Source organism: Manis javanica, chromosome 6, assembly GCF_040802235.1.
Source record: "Manis javanica isolate MJ-LG chromosome 6, MJ_LKY, whole genome shotgun sequence".
Lineage (NCBI taxonomy): Eukaryota > Metazoa > Chordata > Mammalia > Pholidota > Manidae > Manis > Manis javanica.
In genome coordinates this window covers 86,184,734-86,203,679 of record NC_133161.1, presented here as the reverse complement: position 1 = coordinate 86,203,679, position 18,946 = coordinate 86,184,734, and the positions used below count along the sequence as shown (strand labels likewise).

Here is an 18,946-nt window from a genome sequence, read left to right as displayed (position 1 = left end):
TTGAAACTCCCTGATGTAGGTCATGGGATCAGTGGAAAAGGAACCTAGGCGTTTCTCTAGTTGGGCTAAATCTCCTAAGGAGAAAGGGACGTGAACGCGCACGATGCCTTTGGATCCTGCTACTTCCCGGAGCGGGGCGATAATTTTGGGAGGCCCTCGGGACAGAGTCTGAGAGGGACTGAAGGGTTCTGGCTCAGTCTGTGCGGGGGAAACAGGTGATGGGGGCAAAGCCGCGATAATTTTGGGAGGCCCTCGGGACCGAATCTGAGGGGGCAAAGACGGACGAGGCTCTTGGAACTTAGTTAGAGGGGGGCTGAAAGGCTCAGGCTCGATTTGTGGGAGGGGGGAAGGTGAGGGGGACGGAGGAGGAGGTGGTGAGGTGCAGGAGGAGATGGTGGAGGAGGGGGAAGGAAGAGGATGGAAGGCTTCTGCGGGGGTGGAGGCGGCGGCGGCGATAGAGGAAGGGGGAGGGGCTGTTGTAGGAGAAGAAAGGGAAGGGAGAGGATGGGAAGCTTCTGCCTCGGGGAAAGAGGCAGTGGTGGTGGCGGTAGAGGAAGGGGGAGGGGCTGTTGTAGGAGGAGAAGGGGAAGGGAGAGGATGGGAAGCTTCTGCCGCGGGGAAAGCGGCAGCGGTGGCGGCGGTAGAGGAAGGGGGAGGGGCTTTTGTAGGAGAAGAAGGGGGAGAGGATGGGAAGCTTCTGCCACGGGGAAAGCGGCAGCGGTGGCGGCGGTAGAGGAAGGGGGAGGGGCTGTTATAGGAGAAGAAGGGGAAGGGAGAGGATGGGAGGCTTCTGCCATGGGGAAAGAGGCGGCAGCTGCGGCGGAGGGTGGAGGGGTTGTAGGAGGGGGAGGGGCCGAAGGGGGAAGTCTGTATGGCAGAGGCTCGTCGGCCGGGTCAAAGGTAATTGAAGAGGGACTGGGAGTGTGTGGAGGGGAGGGAGACGGCTTGCAGGCTAGGAGAACTTGGGGCGGGGAGCAGGTGGTGCAGAGGCTGGGATTTTGAGCTAGAAGGCGAAAAGCTTCGATATAGGGAATCTCCTTCCATTTTTTCAGGCGCTGGCAGTAGTTAAAGAGATTGCGAGTGATGTTAGGATCAAGAGTTCCACCTGCGGGCCATTGGTTGTTATTGTCTAGGGGGTATGTCGGCCAATCTTGGGAGCAATATTTATGGAGAAGTTTTGGTTTTATATCAGGCGTCAGGGAGAGTGTAGCCAGATGCTTAAGCAGGCATTCAAGAGGTGAACTTTCAGGGAGGGATGAGGAGGCTCCCATGGCTAAAGGACAGAGAAGGAGACAAACAGGGGAAGACAAACGGAGATCCTCGGACTGGAGGCAGACCACAAGGAGACAAAGGGCGTCCCCGATGATCCTTGGTGGTCTGCGGAAACTCGTATACGAGTCGGAATTTCTTGGGAAGTGTGGGTCGTCACCCAGACTTCCCTAAGAAGGCAGAGTGCCGGAGTCACGAGGTACCTAGCGCTAGGCGTTTTCAGCAGACCGAACAGGTTTCGGCGGACGGAACAGAAGGAGGAGGGGGCGGGAAAGGGAGCGTTCTCATCTGCAAAGGAGTCACCTCGTTTATGGCTGTTGGAGGGGGGGAGCTGAGAGTCTGCTGCAGCTGTGAAGGCCTGAGGTGGGGGTTTATGGCTTTTGGAGGAGGGGCCTGAGGGTCCGCTGCAGCCGTGAAGGCCTGAGGCGGGGATTTATGGCTGTCTGGGGAGGGGCCTGAGGGTCCGCCGCAGCCGTGAAGGCCTGAGGCGGGGAGCGTTCCCTCCTCGTCCCCGAGCGTCAGGGCCTTGCCGGACGATCACGGCCAATGGCACTGCGATAGCTCGGAGAAGAGTGGCCCACCCCGGGGAGATTTTGCTTAAAAAGTTTCAGCTGAGGCGGGGGTTTATGGCTTTTGGAGGAGGGGCCTGAGGGTCCGCCGCAGCTGTGAAGGCCTGAGGCGGGGAGCGTTCCCTCCTCGTCCCCGAGCGTCAGGGCCTTGCCGGACGATCACGGTCAATGGCACTGCGATAGCTCGGGGAAGAGTGGCCCACCCCGGGGTGGGGGGGGAAACTTACCTAAAGGCCAGAGAGGAGTGGTGAGTGTGATGAGCCAGCGCCGGAAAAAGAGGACGAGGACAAGTTGCTGCTGGTGTTGGGGGAAGACAGGGCCCAGTTGGGGTGTCCCGTCTCCCGGGTTTCGGCACCAATGAAAGGAAAGGAGCAACACACAACAGCAATTCACCGGAGAGTTCCGCTTTATTAGGGAAAGGTACTGGGTTATATAGGAAGGGGCATAGGGTGATTGTGGTGTTACTTCTACGGGGCTGGTGGCTGTTGGCTAGGTGCTGGGATTGGGAGGGGGGCGAGAGGTGATTGGGCTTCAGGTGGCGCCGGCGGGAACCGAGGACCCCAAAAAGAAGCCGGAAGTTTGCCATCTTACTGGTGGGGACCCTTCACCCACCATTTTCAAAAGGTACAGGATGGGGTTGACTACATGACACTGAGGATTTCTTTCTCGTATAACTGCCTGTTTTAAATTTTGATTTCCAGATTGAAGCTATCCCTAAAGATGATTCAACATTATCTGAGAGAAGGAGAGAACTCCACAAGGAAGTCGAAGTAGCTAGGAGGAATTTGACCCAACAGGTTCATCTCAACTCTCATTTAAATGTCTGTCTAGGCATGATTAATGCAAAGTCGTTTTTAACTGTGTGCCACAAAACCTCCTCAATAGGAGAGTCATCAGAATATGATCCTACTTAATATGGGTCTGTTTCTTCATCTCAAAGTCCAACTCAACCAACATTAACTTCGGGGGAAAACGAATGTGTTTAAATCAGCAAAAGTTATACAAATTCATGAGATTTTAAAATAAAAAGGGCTATTAATATTCAAAATAAATAATAGCTAATTTCAAATTTTCAAATTTTATTTGTCAATTCACTGTCAAAGTATTTTAAACACGCTTTATATATCTTCCTTTTCTTAAAGTTACTTGAAAATACAGTCTGAATGAGAATAAGTCCTATCATGTTAAGCATGTTAGAATATTTGCTCATTCTTTTATAAGATAAAATATTGGGAGCTAGTCAGTAGAGTTACTTTGTTTAATGTTTTAATAAAATAAATTCTACATAAGAAATAAAATGTAGACTAAGATACTGCCCTTAGTATGTTCCTTCCAAAGATAAATTTTAATATGTTGTATTTTTCATAAGAAAATTCTTTCAGAAACTGAGTCTAAGTTAATAGAACAGCAACTTGCAGAAGAAAACAGGCTTTTAAAGGAGCAAGAAAACATGCGAGAACTTGTATTCAACCTTGTCCGTATGACTCAAATCAAAACTGATGAAAAGGAGCAAAAATTCAAGGATTTCCTGAAAGCTCAGGTTTGTGCATTTTTGTACCATCCATTAATTACTACAAGAGTTGAGGATAGCACCATTTGAACACAATGTTCTTTACAAAGCTGTAATTAATTGTTAAGTCTGCTTCAAGTTCCAGTGACTATACAACTTCCCTAAACAGGACTCAATCATGCCCTGAAAAATAGTCCCAGGATTCAATTAGCAAGAGTCAACAATCTAGAGGGAAATAGAGCTAGATCAATGACAATGAGCAGAGGATCTGAGCAGATGACAATTTCAGTAAGAGGAAGTGGGTACCTCCCGTGGACAGGGCTGACAGCTGCCCAGACACAGGTATCTGTGATTCATCAACATCCCAAGTTCCACTGTGGTTTACCCAGGAACAACTCAAGAGTGGTAGCATTAGACCACTCCTCCTCCCAAGTTCAAGTCAGCATGATTTAGCCCAGAGGCAGAGTACCCTTAGTTACTGCTCCCCTCCCTGACTCTGCTGGGTCTGGGGGGTGACAGAACAGACCCAGGGCAACATCCCCAAACAGAAACAACTATGAAACTGTTGGGCAGGAAAATAGATATGAGCGGGCTGGAAAGAGAATAAGGCCAGGAAAGCCCACTAAAAAAGACCCAGAGTTAATGAGTTAATCAGTTAAAGCTCAAAAAGCCAGGAGCAACTTGGTCTAAAGGTTTGAATACTCCCCAGATAAGGAAAAGTATCTCAGCATAGCCTGTCTTCACTGTGTCAATTAGAACATACCATTGTAAGATTTACTTGAGCACCTGCTAAAAGGCCCAGCTTATTCAGAAGAATTCTATCTTAAAGCTAAGATCACATTTCAATCAAACAGCACATTGGAGGCAAGGCAGACAGTCTTGACTATATGCTTCCAGACAAAAGCTGATATCCTGGAAAGGAATCAAAGCAGTAAATTTCTTGTGTTAAGTTTAAAAAAGAAGAAACTTACTGTCTTATCAAAGATGATCATTCTGGGACAATTTGGCCAGTCCACACCTGGGCCTTTGTCATTTTTCTGCAAATCCTCAGCCACCTATAAAACCCCAGACACTAAACTTTTTAGTGCTCTCCTCTCTCTGAGGTTGCCTGCCCTTTCTAAGTGCGTAGCCTTAAAACTTTATCTCAACCTTTCAGCGCGCCTCCTCTATGAGGTAGCTCACACTCCCCTTTCTCCAAGTGTGCACTTGCTCTCTTTCAATATAGCTTAAACCTTTCAGGGTGCTCCTTTCTCTCTGAGGTGGCCTGCACTTTTTCTCTCTTTAAGTAACTTTAAATAAAACTTTTACTCTGCTTCATTACTGTGTCTCTGTCCTTCAATTCTTTGTTGCAGCGGGGACAAGAACCCAGGAAAATACACAACGCTCCAACAAAACTAATGGCAAAACAACTCTCCAGTCGTGCCAGCTAAACTCTCACACTAGAGTCATTTATTTCACAAAAGGAGTATGTCAAGAGGTTCCCTATTAAAAATGAATAGTGTGACATTACTCAAATACCCGAGCTTGCCATGTGGCCCAGATATCGACTGTTTCTAAGTGCAACCTTTGCCCTAATTATGAATAAGCATTTACACAGGGTATCATGTCTCCTATTCTCCAGAAAAAAGTTACTCACATCAAAGCATTAGTGATCAATGAGGTTGAACAAAGGTTTTGTAGTAGACCAAAGAGAAGCTACACATCGCACAACCCACAACAAACTTTCAAATGCCCCTTTAATGGTTTATTTTTTCCCCTTAGAACATTTGAGAAACTAAAAATGTTTAGCATGGTTGGCAGATGGGAAAAAGGGATGTTAAATAGACCAGTGAAGAGAAAAAGTCACATGACCAAGGTCACTTAATCCACATTAAGCAGTATGGCCTCTGTGATGAAGGCTGCAGCAGGACCAGCAAAGTTCATGGGGAAGCTGCCATGCAGTAAAGAGAGACACTGGCTGGGGAGGAAGGGGTGGCTGAGGGGAGCAGCAGGGGGAAAACAAGGAGACAAGAGAGCAGAGGGAAACTTGTTATGAGGAGCATTGACCTGTCTTATTAATTAGACAATTTTTTAGTTTATCTAAAGAATTGGAACATACATTATCTATGTGTGACTGATCTATGTAAACCTCATTTTTAAATGAGCTAATTTCATGTATATGCACAGGACAATTCTTCCTCTTGAAATATGGAAATCAATAAGGAAAAATACTCTTTCCTTAAATATTCTTACCATTGGGAATTAGGCTATTAAACATCAGCTGTAATTAATTTTAATTTCCATAAGACCACAGTCTTACTTTCTTTTCACACCTCATCTACATCCATAAAAAAGACAAAAGGTGAAAGGAAAACTAATATTTCCATTCCCCTGCAAGATGGAAAGGATGACACTCCATTTTTTACTTGTTTAAATCTTCACACTTACAGTTACTTCAATAATTAATTTCTGCCTGCCTCCTGTTCTTACTGAGAACAACGTAAAGTTGCTACACGTCAATCTTGGCCCCGACGCCTAGCTTCTTTTGCATCTGGCATGGGCTATGCAAATGCATTTTGCTCTTACAGTCCTCGAGAGACCAACATAAATGATTTCCTCTGGCATCTACCAGCAAATACTTCACCTTTGAATACATATCTTACCCTAGATGAAGGACCTAGTATTTTCATATTTGAAGAACACAATTAGTTTATTTAGTACTTGGTATATTTTAGGACTTTGGAAATATAACTTCTGTGTTTTAAAATATTCTGTGTAACACTGTGTAACACCTTGCTGTGGTGTAACATTCTAGCATGGTGCTTTGTTGTGGAAAAACACACCTAACATACAGAGAATGGAAAAGCGCTTTAAAATCATGGCTTCAGTCCCTCACAAAATACCACCAAGGGTGCAATTCATGGCATTTGTCAAAACTTAACTACAAATCTTCTTCCCTCAATCTATCTACAAACTCTTCACTTACCCAGCCCAATGCCACAGTCCACAATCACTCTTTAGGTCTCTCAGAAGTTCCCTGAAATTGTCCTCAAACCCAGCCTAGGCAGGCTCTTTTCTGCCTGTCCTTACTCTTCCTTACCCTTCGTCCTAGCCGATACAGTTCAGTTCAGCTAGCCAGGCAGCTTTCATCTCGTCCTCACTTCTCCCTGATCTACACAACCCAGCTGCGCAAGACAGAATTTTCCTTAGTGGGTAGGAATGAGACAGAGTGAGGCTGGGAGTATTTACATGTTGTTCCTGGTGGGCTTTTTTTTTTTTAATTTCACCCATAATTTTTATATTTCAGCAAAAATATACCAGCACTGTTAAGGAGATTAAAGCAAAAGATCTTGAAATCAGGATACACAGGAAGAAAAATCGTGAAATTCATCGGAGGTAAAATAATTACATGGCAGTTTTATCTAGTTAGGTGGGGGGGGAGGGGGAACAGGTTTTTATGTGACAAGTTTCAAAAACAATTGTATTTTCACAGACTCAGAGAGTTTGCTAAATTGTACAACACTATGCAAAATGAAAGAAACAAGTTTGTTAACTTACTTCACAAAGCTCACCAGAAAGTAAATGAAATAAGAGAAAGGCATAAAATGTCATTAAATGAATTGGAAATTTTAAGAAACAGTGCAGTTACTCAAGAAAGGTAAGTATTATAACTATTGTCCTTTCAAAGGCTTCTCTTCTTATTCATTGAACTCTTGAATACCCTAGGGATAATAAAACAGAAAAGAAAGCCTTTTCCAAAGGTAGGAACGCCCTTGCTTAATCACCTTGCTTTTACAGCTGACAATCTAAGCATCTGAAAGTGATTCCTTGTGTTTCTGTTTGGGAGCCATACTTTAAGTGAATGAAAAACTACATTATATAATTATGCTTACTATTTTTATTTTCATTTACCCAATTAGAAAGAAAAGCAAAAGTTTGATAATTTGCACTTAAAATTAGAAGATCAAATATTTATTAATGAGCATCCCTAATTATAAAGCATTTAACCTGCTTATCAGAAGCATAGAGAGTGGTTAAGACAGCTAACTTCAGACTCAAATCCCCAGCCCTGCCTGCCCCTTACTAATTGTGACCTTGGGCAAGCTACCCTAGCTCTCTGGACTCACTTTCCTGTCCCAAAAAATAGTCACTTTTTATTATGGAGTGAGTTAAATCATGTAAAAATGCTCAGAAGTGTCAGGCAACCGGTTGTTTTTCTAATTGTTATTTACCATGTGCCAAGATCCGTTGGATTCTTTCACTTACATTTAGTCCCTGATCTACTGAGTCTATACAATCTGAACTTTTTCTGGTGGCCATTACTGCCCATTTTCCTTTTATAAAAGTACTACGAAATGAGCTCTTGTATATAGAGTAGTGGGGGGTGGAGGATGTCTGGGGAGGGAATTGGTATGAAAAGGCAAATCCAATTTCCTAATTAGATTCTTGTCATACATGAAAGTACGATATAATTCAGAGAGGCCATGCATTTATTGTGATGCTATGGTAAGTCAGGAACTACCTTAGATCCGATGGACATTATCAGATAGAACCACCTCTGCCCTAAGGGAGCACAGCCCCCTGAGGATGACAGAGCAGTAAGTGAATTACTGCAGTCCCTTGCTTTGATAAAGCAGGGCAGCCGAGGCGTGGGGCACAATAAAAACATGTCCTAATCTGGATGGAAGGAGGAATGAGACCTGGAAAGATTACAGAAATTCCTGAAGAGTTTAATACGACGAATATCATTATTACTAGAGTAGTCCTCCCCTTATCCACCGGAGATACATTCCAAGACCCCCAGTGAATGTCTGAAACCGCGGATAGTACCAAACCTTTTTTTTCCCCCCTGAACATATAAGGTTTAAACTGTCAATTAGGCACAGTAAGGGATTAACAATAATAATAAAATAGAACAAATATAACAATGCTCTATAAAAATTATGTCAGTGTACTTGCTCTTTCTCTCAAAATATTGTTCTGTACTCACCCTTCCTATGACGATGTGAGATGATAAAATGCCTACAGATGAGAGGAAGTGAGGTGAATGATGCAGGCTTCCTGACTCAGCGTTAGGCGACTACTGGCCTTCTGACGCTGCGTCAGGAGGACCATCTGCTTCTGGGCCACGGTTGCCCGTGGTAACAGAAACTGGCAAAACTAGGGATGCAAGGTACTACTGACCTGCTGTGTCTTTTCATACTAAAGCGAGAGCTACTTTGATACTGCTTGTGTTTCAGGAGTCTTCAGCGTTTTTTAAAGAAAGTAGAGGAAATTATCTTACCCATTTTCTCATTATTTTTAAAGAAAGCTACAGAATTCGATGCTGAAACATGCCAACAATGTTACCATCAGAGAAAGCATGCAAAACGATGTGTGCAAAATTGTAGCAAAACTTCAGGAACTGCAAGAGAAGAAGGAAGCTCAGTTAGGTAACAATGACAGACTTGTCAATATGATCACAATGATTGAAGAGGAGATGGTGCAGCTTCGGAAAAAATACGAGAAAGCCATTCAGTGTCGAAATGAAAGGTAGAAACCAGGAACCTAATCTAAGAACAAAGCACCCAAAGATCCAATTTAGGAATGTTGCTCTTTTTTCTATCAATACTTGACAGTGGATAGTGAGGGAGCTTTGCACACAAGGTTTGATCACATTAGCTTTTTGGAATGGTGGTGGGTGGCTGAATGTTTGCCTGAAAATAAGAAACTGTCCTCATAAGAGATGGACAAAGAGTTAAGGCTGGGGGAGTGGCTTGCTTGAAAATCGAAGCCCTTTCTCAGGATGCCTCTGATGCCATCAGATTATTTAAGTATAATTGATACAAGTAAGCCTTTGGCTCCCATTTCCATTTTTGTGATAGATTTGCTCTTATTATGGTTTTATTAAGCCATTCTCCCAATTCATTTTCTCAGCAAGTAAGACGTTAGGAGTAGCATTACTTCTTCGAGGCTAGTTACATCATTAATCAAGTACATCTTCAGCCATTTTCCCAAGCTGCTTATGCTCTGGCATATATATGATCGCAGAACCCTATAATAATTACATCTGATGTCGATTTTTTTTCCTTCAAACGTTGTTTGTGTGCTGCCCTGTGTAAGGCTGTGTTCTGTGTTAAGTGGTAAACCCTGAAAGCACAAAAATGTGGTAAAGACTCGCTCCTGGCTTCTGTCCTAAAGAGAACAGAGAAGATCACGAGTAGGGCTAATGAAGTGCAAATTAGATAAACTATAGAGCTAAGATTAGCCAAATACAACTATGTGTACACATTTCGAAGAAGGACAGAGAGACAGAAATAGAAGCACTTAAAGATGAACTCTGGTATAATGGATGTGCAGTTTGTGGGAAGAACTTCAGGGCTGTGAAGAACACTTTTTCGAAAGGCTGGCAGGCATTTTCCTTAGGGGGAAAAATGTTCTATTATTTGATTTCTGGCACAAACCAAAGAACTTAAGCAGTGTGCTCCCAAGCCCTATTCAGATCTGTAGGACTAGAATTAGAAAATTATTACATCATTTCTTCCCCATATTCTCTTCACAAGGCTGGGGGGCTTTCCCCTGGCAGGTTTACAAAGGACAGAATTTTGCCTCTTCAGGGGAAAATCTGCATCAGAAATATTCAACTTTAAAAGACCTAATGGGCCTGGCAAGTTACATAAAACAGAATCACTGCAGAAACACTTTCCTTGGCCCCCCTGCCTGAGTACATCTGGCCAGACCCTGGTTAGCAAGTCTGACCTAAGAAGAGGGTCTGCAGAAAATCAGATCATGGGATGACTTTGTTCATGCATGGAGATGGCATTCTTTCCCACGCGAGGAAAACCTCTGGGACTTGCAGAGATACTGTGCCCAGCCAACCACATGGTCAGCTCAGAGTCAAGATGCTAAACAGCCCTCCCTCTCCTATCCCCAGAAAAAATTTAAGTGTGGGGTTTAACCAAAAAGTCAATGGTAAATATCCATTGTCTTCTGGAAATATGTAATACTGATGTGTACTTTGTGCCCAAAATCAGAGGGAAACACAATGACTAGGAAAGCAATGGTCTCCTCATCCTCTTAGCCTCTGCCTCTCAATTTGACTGTAGTGGTGTGCAGCTGGTAGAGCGGGAAGAAGAAGTATGTATTTTTTATGAAAAAATAAATATCCAAGAGAAGATGAAACTAAATGGAGAAATTGAAATACACGTCCTAGAAGAAAAAATCCAATTCCTGAAACTGAAGATTGCTGAGAAACAAAGACAGATTCATGTGGCCCAGCAATTACTGCCTGCCAAGAGGTCACTGGATGCCGACTTAGCAGTGCTCCAGATTCAGGTGGGAAGAGGGTTCATGAGACACTTCCTGGGACTATGTACTTTTTATTTCCTCCTTTATTGGTTTGGAGGTCATGGAAGTTCTTATATGTCAATCAAACTGAGCCACTCTAGTACCTAGAAGAATCCTTGAGTTACACATGTTGTTTAAAAATGCCTTTGAAAACTGACTGTTCCGAGGTGGAATTTGTGCTTTAAGTATCCAAGCTACAGATTATCTTTGTTTCCCATGAAGCATTTTATGCCATTCTTGGAATTTAGACCCTCCCAAATTTCAGTTCCAGCTCAGCTTCCTCATAGCTCAAATTTTAAGTAATCCCCAGCTTTCACTACTGCCAGCACACTTATTTCTTATACTTGCTGAAAAGATTAGGGGGACCATCTTGCTCTTTAATTTGGGTACTCTTGTCCTCTGAAGCCAAGGTTGTTCTTGTTCTTAAATGGCAATTGCATATAATTAGACTCCTTATCAACCCCTGCAGTTTCTCTGTAATTGAATAATCTGGTCTCTGACATAGGTGAAATAAAGCCAAAAATTTAAACATGAAATAATTAAACAAACAAAACTTTCTTCACATTAATAGTTGATTTTTTATGAAACTAGAAGAAAAAATTTTTAATTTGTGCCCTAAACTTTTTCCATTGTCTCAATATAACAGGTACAACTTTTAACCTATGTTTTTTTTAATATCAGGCTTGCTTTCAGATTTCTTCTGATTATAAAACTAAGATAGGTTCAGTTAATGAAGTTTCAAAAAATATAAAAATTTTGAAGAAAAAAAAATATATGCCCAACATATAATCACTGTTAAAATTATCAAAAACCTGGAAGAGATCTTTCCCATCTTTTCCTAAGTGTACAAATAAGTTGTTTTCATTAGTTGATGTTGTAGGCAGAGTTTTGGGTCCTTTTTAAAATTTAATCATGTCAATGGGGACTCACAGGACTCTGTGGAATCAGATGATGGGTTTGCTTTCATATTTTATGCCACTTGTGTATATGCTACATAAGTGATAGAGCCTTTTATTTTGTACAAATATGCCAAGGTTCTGATTCCAGTGTTTGATTTTTAAACTGTAACTTTGGTGTCTTCAATTAGTGTAGCTCCAATTTAGGTGGACTGGCCAGACACAGGTCTCGCACATGGCCTCCCCAGGATTCCTGTGGCTCTGCCTCCTGCTTCCACAGAGTGGTTCACTTAGGGCATCCCTTTATCAGCTGTACACACAGCGCCTGTGCCACATCAGGGCAGACTCAGGACTCACTCCTGCAGCCTGCATTGCATTACACAAGACCATTCATGCAAGGCCTCTGTTAACTGACATTATTGAAGATCTGGGCAACAACATGAGGGGCACATTACAGACATGCAAAGAACTTCAAATTAAATATCAGACCTCTGTGTCCTTCAAAGTTCAGTAGGGCCACTCTATCCCTGGGACCAGTCAGTCCCCAGGTGAATTTCTCATGCAATCCCCAGCCTAGCTCCATTGCTCTGGCTTGGCTTCCCATCTTTCAACTCGCATCCATACCTCCATAACTCTATTACCCCAGGCACTACACACTTGCTCACTCTATCCTACAGAATAATTTGGCTCCCTCCAGCTCGTTGCCAAGCACAGTTTCAGGGCTCTCTTTGCCCACATGAAACTATGCAGATGCCCAACAGAACAAAAGGACTCTCAATTCCTTAGTTCCATGACAGAAAAATTCACTCTCTTGTTATGTAAGCATTTTATTTGTGTTAATTGCAGATCAATACTTCTTTTCCATGGATAAAATTAGTCGTTCTTAAAAAATATATATATATACTTTGCATTTCATTATATGAAACCAGTTGCCCAGTGTGATATAGGAACTCAATTTACTCAAGAGGAAAATACTATGCATTTAATGATAGTCTGTCCTGCCTGATGTGAGCCTTTTTACCATTCTGACTGCATATGAACTGAGATATATAGGCTGTGAGTTTACCATCAGTTATTTCTCCCACCAGCATTAGTTCTCAGCTTAAGAACAGTTGAGTAGAAGGTTTTCCATTAGTTTTCAACCTGCACTTAATTATTTGTCTACTCAGCCTTAATCACGTGGGCCCTTTGAAGGACATGATGTGAAATTCTGAGCTTCAGGAACCCATTTTTGTACCCTGTCTCAGAGTGCCGGAACCCCATCACATCCTGTTATTTGTTACAGCTGCTGTGTTTTGTATTTTTTTTTCTCACAGTCTTCCCATTTTTTTGCTTCATTTCAGAATTCTCTTAAGGTTTGCATTTTTTTTTTCAGTTGTTTAAAACAGTTTTTAATCACCTCCTAGGATTATCAAGAGTCGTATTTGCCTGGTGCTTGTAGTAACAGCTTCTTTTTATGGATCTTTTAAGTCAAGTAAACTACTTTAAAATGCAAGAACACCATTTTATAGTAAAAAAGTAAACAGGGTTTCCTCAAAGGCCCATGGGGGAAATAAAATCAATCCAGGCACAACTTTGATAGATACCATATTTTTGTTTCTTATTTAATTTCTTAATTAAGAAAAATAACATTAAGTGTTATTAGTAATAAATACAACAAATGCTTAATTACACACATATGTATGTATACTTTAATTCCATATTAAGGGCAGTTACCGAGTGTGGAGAGAGGGAGAAAAAGAAAAAAAAATATGTCACCATTTAAAATTTGTTTTGTCAGAAGGAGGAGCAAAAATTTAAAAATTTAAATTCTACCTGTATCACTCTTGGATATGTTATAAAGTACTTTAAATATATTATCTCATTTAATGGATCAACCCCATGAGATTGGGCCTTATCTTCTCAAATGACAGCTGAGAAAACTAAGGTTTAGAGAAGATAAATGATTTGTCTGAGATAATACAATTTTTCAGTAGTAAAGCTGAAAATGATGATTCTTGGTTGTTACCATGTTCCACACTTCTCCCCATCAAACAAAACCAAGTGTGGCTGTCACTCCTACCTGGGAGCTCCATGTTTCTTCCATCTACCTCCAAAGTCTCATTGATTCAACAAATACAGTTGATACATAAGACATTATATTGGGTGTTTAGCAAAAAATATATAAATATTTCAGGCTCTTCTGCATAGACCACACATTGTGTTGACCTAGTAATTAAGATCTTAATTATTCAGGAAGCCATTAAACCTATTGCCAGCAAAGGATTTTAAACTGGGGTCTACTAGGTTACATACTTTGTGTGTTGTCTACCTTAGCTTCTGTAACAATCTGCAAGAGGTCAAGTCTGTATAGGTTGAGCTCTGCAACCACACAGCATCCTCAGTATGACACAAAATGGGAAGTAATCAAAGAGCTGGTTGTAAATCAGCTTTTCCTTTGAGGTCTCAGAAGCGTTGGGTTGCAGGCTCCTTTACAGCACCATCCTCACGGTACCATGAGTAGAAACATTGCTTGACCATAGATCCCCACGGAGCTCCCAGGAGTTCTGTTCCCTGTTTGCCTAGGCTGGTCCTAAAAGTGGAGGCTACAGATCCTGGGCTATGTGATTTTAAGATTGACTGAGCAAGAGAGTTAATATTTTTTTCTTGTTTAATAGTTCTCACAGTGTACAGACAGAATAAGAGACCTGGAGAAACAGTTTGCAAATCCTGAGGGTAAGAACAGAACCCGCTTCCTTCCAGGGAAAAACATGACTGAAGAAGAGATGGTCAAAAAATTAGATGAGGTAAACATTCTTTCTTACATTCTACTGTTAGCCCCCTGTTGACCAGTGTCACAGAAACCTGCAGTACCATTTATTCTTACACAGACAGACTTCTCCCTCTATTCTAGGCACTAATGTACTCCTTTCATTGTAGTACAATAACAAAACTTAAGCTTGACTTTAGATGCTTAACAAAAGCAGCAAAAATTGAGTGGTTTCGGGATGCCCACCTTTGTCTCATAGCCCAGAGGAGCAATTCTGGCATCGTGAATGGATTAATTTGTCTTCCTGATGGCAGCACATCAGGGGAACAGCAACACGGAGACTAAGTGGGGCTGAGGGCTGCTTTCCACTGCGGGAGGAAAGTTCTCATGAGGAAGGCCTCCCAAGAGATCTCAGGATGGGGTTGGGGCAGAGGGTTCTGGGCAGCTACAAAGCAATGTGTCTTCATTCAGGGGGAGACAGAATACTACTCTAATTAGGAAAGATTTTTATTTGCATGACTTTTTGCCCCCTTCCTACTGATACTGTTTTTGACCATAGCTGCAACTACAGCTTGCCAGGAAGGAGGAGAAGTTACTGGAGAAGGATTTTATCTACGAACAGGTCTCCCGGCTCACCAACCGACTCTGCAGCAAAACTCAGGCCTATAAGCAGGACACGCTGCTCTTAGTCAAGAAGGTCTGTCTCCGCCCCTGCCTTCTTTGTCCTGTCCTCCCTCCTGTATTACCTTTCATTTTCCACAGTCAGCTTTATTTATTGAGAGAAGTACTGGAGAGAGAAGGCTTTATGCCTAGAGAAACATAAAGATGTAGAATTAAAAATGTTATTCTTAGCAAATTGTCCAAGATAAGTTTCCATCTTGTTCCCTGAATGAATTCAGTTTACAGTGGGAAAACCTAAGGTTTTCAATGGTACTATGCAATTTCACTTAACAGGCCACCTCGTCACATATGACAACTGTAGTATCACCTTCATATTTCACGTGCCAAGGTGAATCTTTTCTAGTCCCTCAGCATGAGGGCCTCACGTACCTAGTGGCCTGTGTACGCACAGTCCCAGTGCAGAACCCCGGCCAGCAGTGAAAGGGGGCCAGCAGAGAGAACAGCAGTCACACACCCGAGCCTGTTACACCATGGGCTGGGGCAACACCAGGCCCATTAGTGGGGAAGGCCAGTAACATGGAGCTTCCTCATTTCATAAGCTTAAGATATGGGGTCTGTCGAGTCAGAGCCACAGGGCTAGGCTGGGAGTGTGAGGAGCTCCCTGGAAAGGGGCAGCCAGCGGGAGGGAGGTGGGGGCTCAGAGCAGCAGGACCTCACTCAATGGGTGGGCAGAGGAGCTGCTGCTCACCTGGCCTCTGACCCCTTGGAGCACCCAGGGTGGCAACCTGGGATTCTTAGTCAGTGACAGCTCCTGAACCCGCTATGTGCTCCCCTCGAGGTATGCCTGAGAGCAGCACAAAAAGGAGGGACACACTGTCCACACGGTGTAGTGCAGGGAGACGGAGAAGAAACAGAAAATGGGAACTCCCACACGACTCTGGGCTCCTGAGGGTCTTGGCTGCCCCTCATTCTTCCTAGTTTCCCCAGTTCCCATCCTGAAACTAAACTATAGAAAAATATTTATTGAATAAGTCAACAGTCAATCCCGTTCTAGACACAATTCTGGCACACTACAGAGGAGATTACTGTAAATCTCCAGCCTCCTTCATCACACTTTTGTACTTCTGCCCCGATGACTTCCACTAGGGAGCTGATCAGTCCAGTGGCACTTGTGCAATTCACAACTTTACCTCATAAAATGAGAAATGTTGGACTTTTTTAGGCTCATGAACTTTGCCTGAATTAGTGTGTCCAGTATTTTTTTAAGTGTTGCCTTCCTTCCTTTTGCAAAATGAATTTGCTTTTCCTTGGGGGAAGTCAGTTTCTGCTGAGAGCTGGCTTGTCAGAGCTATAGTGGCAGAGTCTCTCCAGAAGTCAGCCATGATGCTGAAGAAATGCAAATGTTCACCACCGCAACCGTGCCGGAGGCCAAGAGTGCTCCCACAAAGCTGAGTCCTGTCTTGGGGATTTACTTGCCTTCCCTTTCCCTGCCTGCTGTGCTCCTTACCAGGCTTCCCTTTCTTTTTTTTTTTTTTTTTTTTTTCATTTAAAATCATTATCTCATAGTAGACAAAGCTGGAAGGTAGAAAACTGTTCAGGTCCCAGAGCTGGATTCACCAATACTAGCCAGTGTCTTTAAAAGAGATACATAAATGATCTTAGAATTACATTTCCTGGTCTGTGAAATGGCTATGATATCCATTAAAGTTGTTGCAAGTATTACATAGTTGAGTAGAAATGGCCTAGCCTCTTCTGGATGCTCAGAAAGAATGAATGTCTCAAATCTCTCAGCTTTCCTAGATAGCTTACAGCTTTTCTGCAAGTTTCCTCAATGAAGGGAAAATGGGAAATTGCGGCAAAGACTTAGAGCAACCCAGAATAATACCATCCTTTTTTTGACATACTGAGGGAGAAGGGTGGTTGGCTAGTTTTGGACACATAAACACACACAACACTCAAGTGTGCAGTGGCTGATTAATGAAATTGAACATAGAGATAATGATTCACCACTGAAGCTTTGTATGGTAGTCTATTTATTCAATATATGCTTCCTAAAAATTACTGCGGTGTACATGAGCTTTAAAAATTATATCCTCTACTCCCTTAGGAGACAAAGTGTGCACTTAATAACCACTCATTCTGTTTTCAGAGGCAGGTAAATCATTAGCAGCATTATTTCTCTGAGTAAATGTACCTAGACCAGCGTATACTCTGTTAGGAGAGGAAAGTATTTTGAGGTCAGGTGAAATTTTTGGAAGCTCATATTCATATCCCAATTTACCCTGGTCCAAAGGATTGAAGGATTAAAATAGACTAAAAATGAATTCATTCTTTCATTTAACAAGGATTCAATTTTAATTTTGCTTGGTGCCTTCTATGTTCAAGCACTATTCCAGAGACTGGGAATATGACGATAAACATAAAGAGTCCTGGTCCTCAGGAAGAGTACATGCCTGAGGGGTGACAGACTATAACCAAATAGCCAAACACAAATAAAATGTCAGCAGCGAAACAGAATATGAAATAAAATAAAATAAAGCATGGTGATGTGGCAATGCCGGCGGGTTGGAGGAGTTACCACCCACAGCCCCCACAAGGCCATGGCCACCCTGAAAGGCTGTGCCCTAGGCCAGAGCTCCAGCAACCACCAATTCCAGCTTTACTTCTTTTCTGTCTTTTAAAATCAATTATTCCATTTAGCCCTATCTTTTCATTCTTTGATGTTAACTAGCTGATGTGAAATGGTAAACACCCACAAGCAGCCAGAAACATTTCATTTCAAATTATTGTTCATATTTCCCCCAATTCAGCTCATGCTTGCTTATGATCTAATAACAACAACACCCAGGAATTATGATCAGTAATACAAACAGTTGAGGTGTGATTAAAAATCATTGCCAATGCAGGACCTCTGCTGACTATCTTATCCAAGAGACACTTTTCAATATAGTTTTTGTCCATTGGATAAATGACAAATTAATAACATGGCAAAAGCAGGCCAGAACTGAGACTATCAAGAACATTCATTCCCCCTCATCACCTCTTAAAAATAGAGTAAACTATTTGCCTCAATGGTATCCACCTGAAAATCTACTAACTAGTTGAACAAATCTCTTTCTTTTCCCTCATCCTTACTTACACAGCCAGGGTGTAGGGCTCAATCTCTGAAGTCTCCTCCAAGTCTCATGTTCTATGAATTCTCACTTAAACTCTTCCTACATGCAAGAATACTTCACCATTATAGACAGCCTGCCATTTTCCCCAACTTGTCATGGAATGTACTCATAGGCTAAGCCTTGGGCTCTCTAATTCCAGATGAATGATTACCGGAAAAAGATCAAAGATGCTACTGAAAAAATGATGGCTCTCGTTGCTGAGCTGTCCATGAAACAAGCTCTGGCCATTGAACTCCAAAAGGAAGTCAGGGAGAAAGAGGACTTCATCTTCTCCTGCAGTTCCAGGATGGAAAAGGGTCTGCCACTCAAAAAAGAGATTGAGAGAGAATGGCTGAAGGTACTTCGAGATGAAGAAATATATGCCTTGGCCATTGCTGAAAAGTCTCGGGTAAGCTTTGACTTCTATATTGCATATAAACAGGAAGGGCTGTTTCTAAGGGTTTCAATCCTCCCAAAATGCATGAAAAATTTCCCACTTTACTACATGTCATTTCCTGATAGTCGCTGGAAAGAAGTTTTAAATTAAGATATTATGTAGACAAGTCCACGCACAGCTGGTCCAGAGCGCATTGAAGAACACTCAGCAAACCCCAGGGGCCACCCTGCAGGCTGACACCCCGGGCCGGTGTGGCTGAACACCACGGACTCCTACTGCCATGACCATGACCAGCTGGCATTGGTTTTGTCCTTAGACCTTCAACCCCTATCCTTGCACCTCTGCTCAGACCACAGCTTACTCTTCTGTGTCTGTCTGCTGTGGCGTCATAGCATGCACAGGCCTTCAGCACACGAACTGTCACAGCATCTGCAGACTGCACCTAGAGTGCCTCATAGGCCTTCGGGCCCCACCT

General features: G+C 42.7%; 1 protein-coding gene and 1 long non-coding RNA gene across 2 annotated transcripts in view; one reads left to right on the top strand and one right to left on the bottom strand.

Moving 5' to 3' along the window:
* The window catches only part of LOC140849934 (uncharacterized), a 62,137-nt gene extending 53,493 nt beyond the window's left edge, over positions 1-8,644 (bottom strand). Inside the window, exon 1 of the long non-coding RNA XR_012132361.1 lies at positions 8,318-8,644. This is a non-coding gene — a long non-coding RNA (uncharacterized lncRNA). The remainder of the gene's footprint in view (positions 1-8,317) is intronic.
* CCDC146 (coiled-coil domain containing 146) overlaps positions 1-18,946 on the top strand; it is a 126,974-nt gene that overhangs the window by 106,861 nt on the left and 1,167 nt on the right. The window contains exons 10-18 of the mRNA XM_017668398.3: positions 2,540-2,635; positions 3,208-3,378; positions 6,635-6,723; positions 6,821-6,985; positions 8,635-8,859; positions 10,413-10,641; positions 14,207-14,335; positions 14,858-14,995; positions 18,235-18,483. Coding sequence (XP_017523887.2) covers positions 2,540-2,635; positions 3,208-3,378; positions 6,635-6,723; positions 6,821-6,985; positions 8,635-8,859; positions 10,413-10,641; positions 14,207-14,335; positions 14,858-14,995; positions 18,235-18,483 — 1,491 coding nt within the window. The remainder of the gene's footprint in view (positions 1-2,539; positions 2,636-3,207; positions 3,379-6,634; positions 6,724-6,820; positions 6,986-8,634; positions 8,860-10,412; positions 10,642-14,206; positions 14,336-14,857; positions 14,996-18,234; positions 18,484-18,946) is intronic.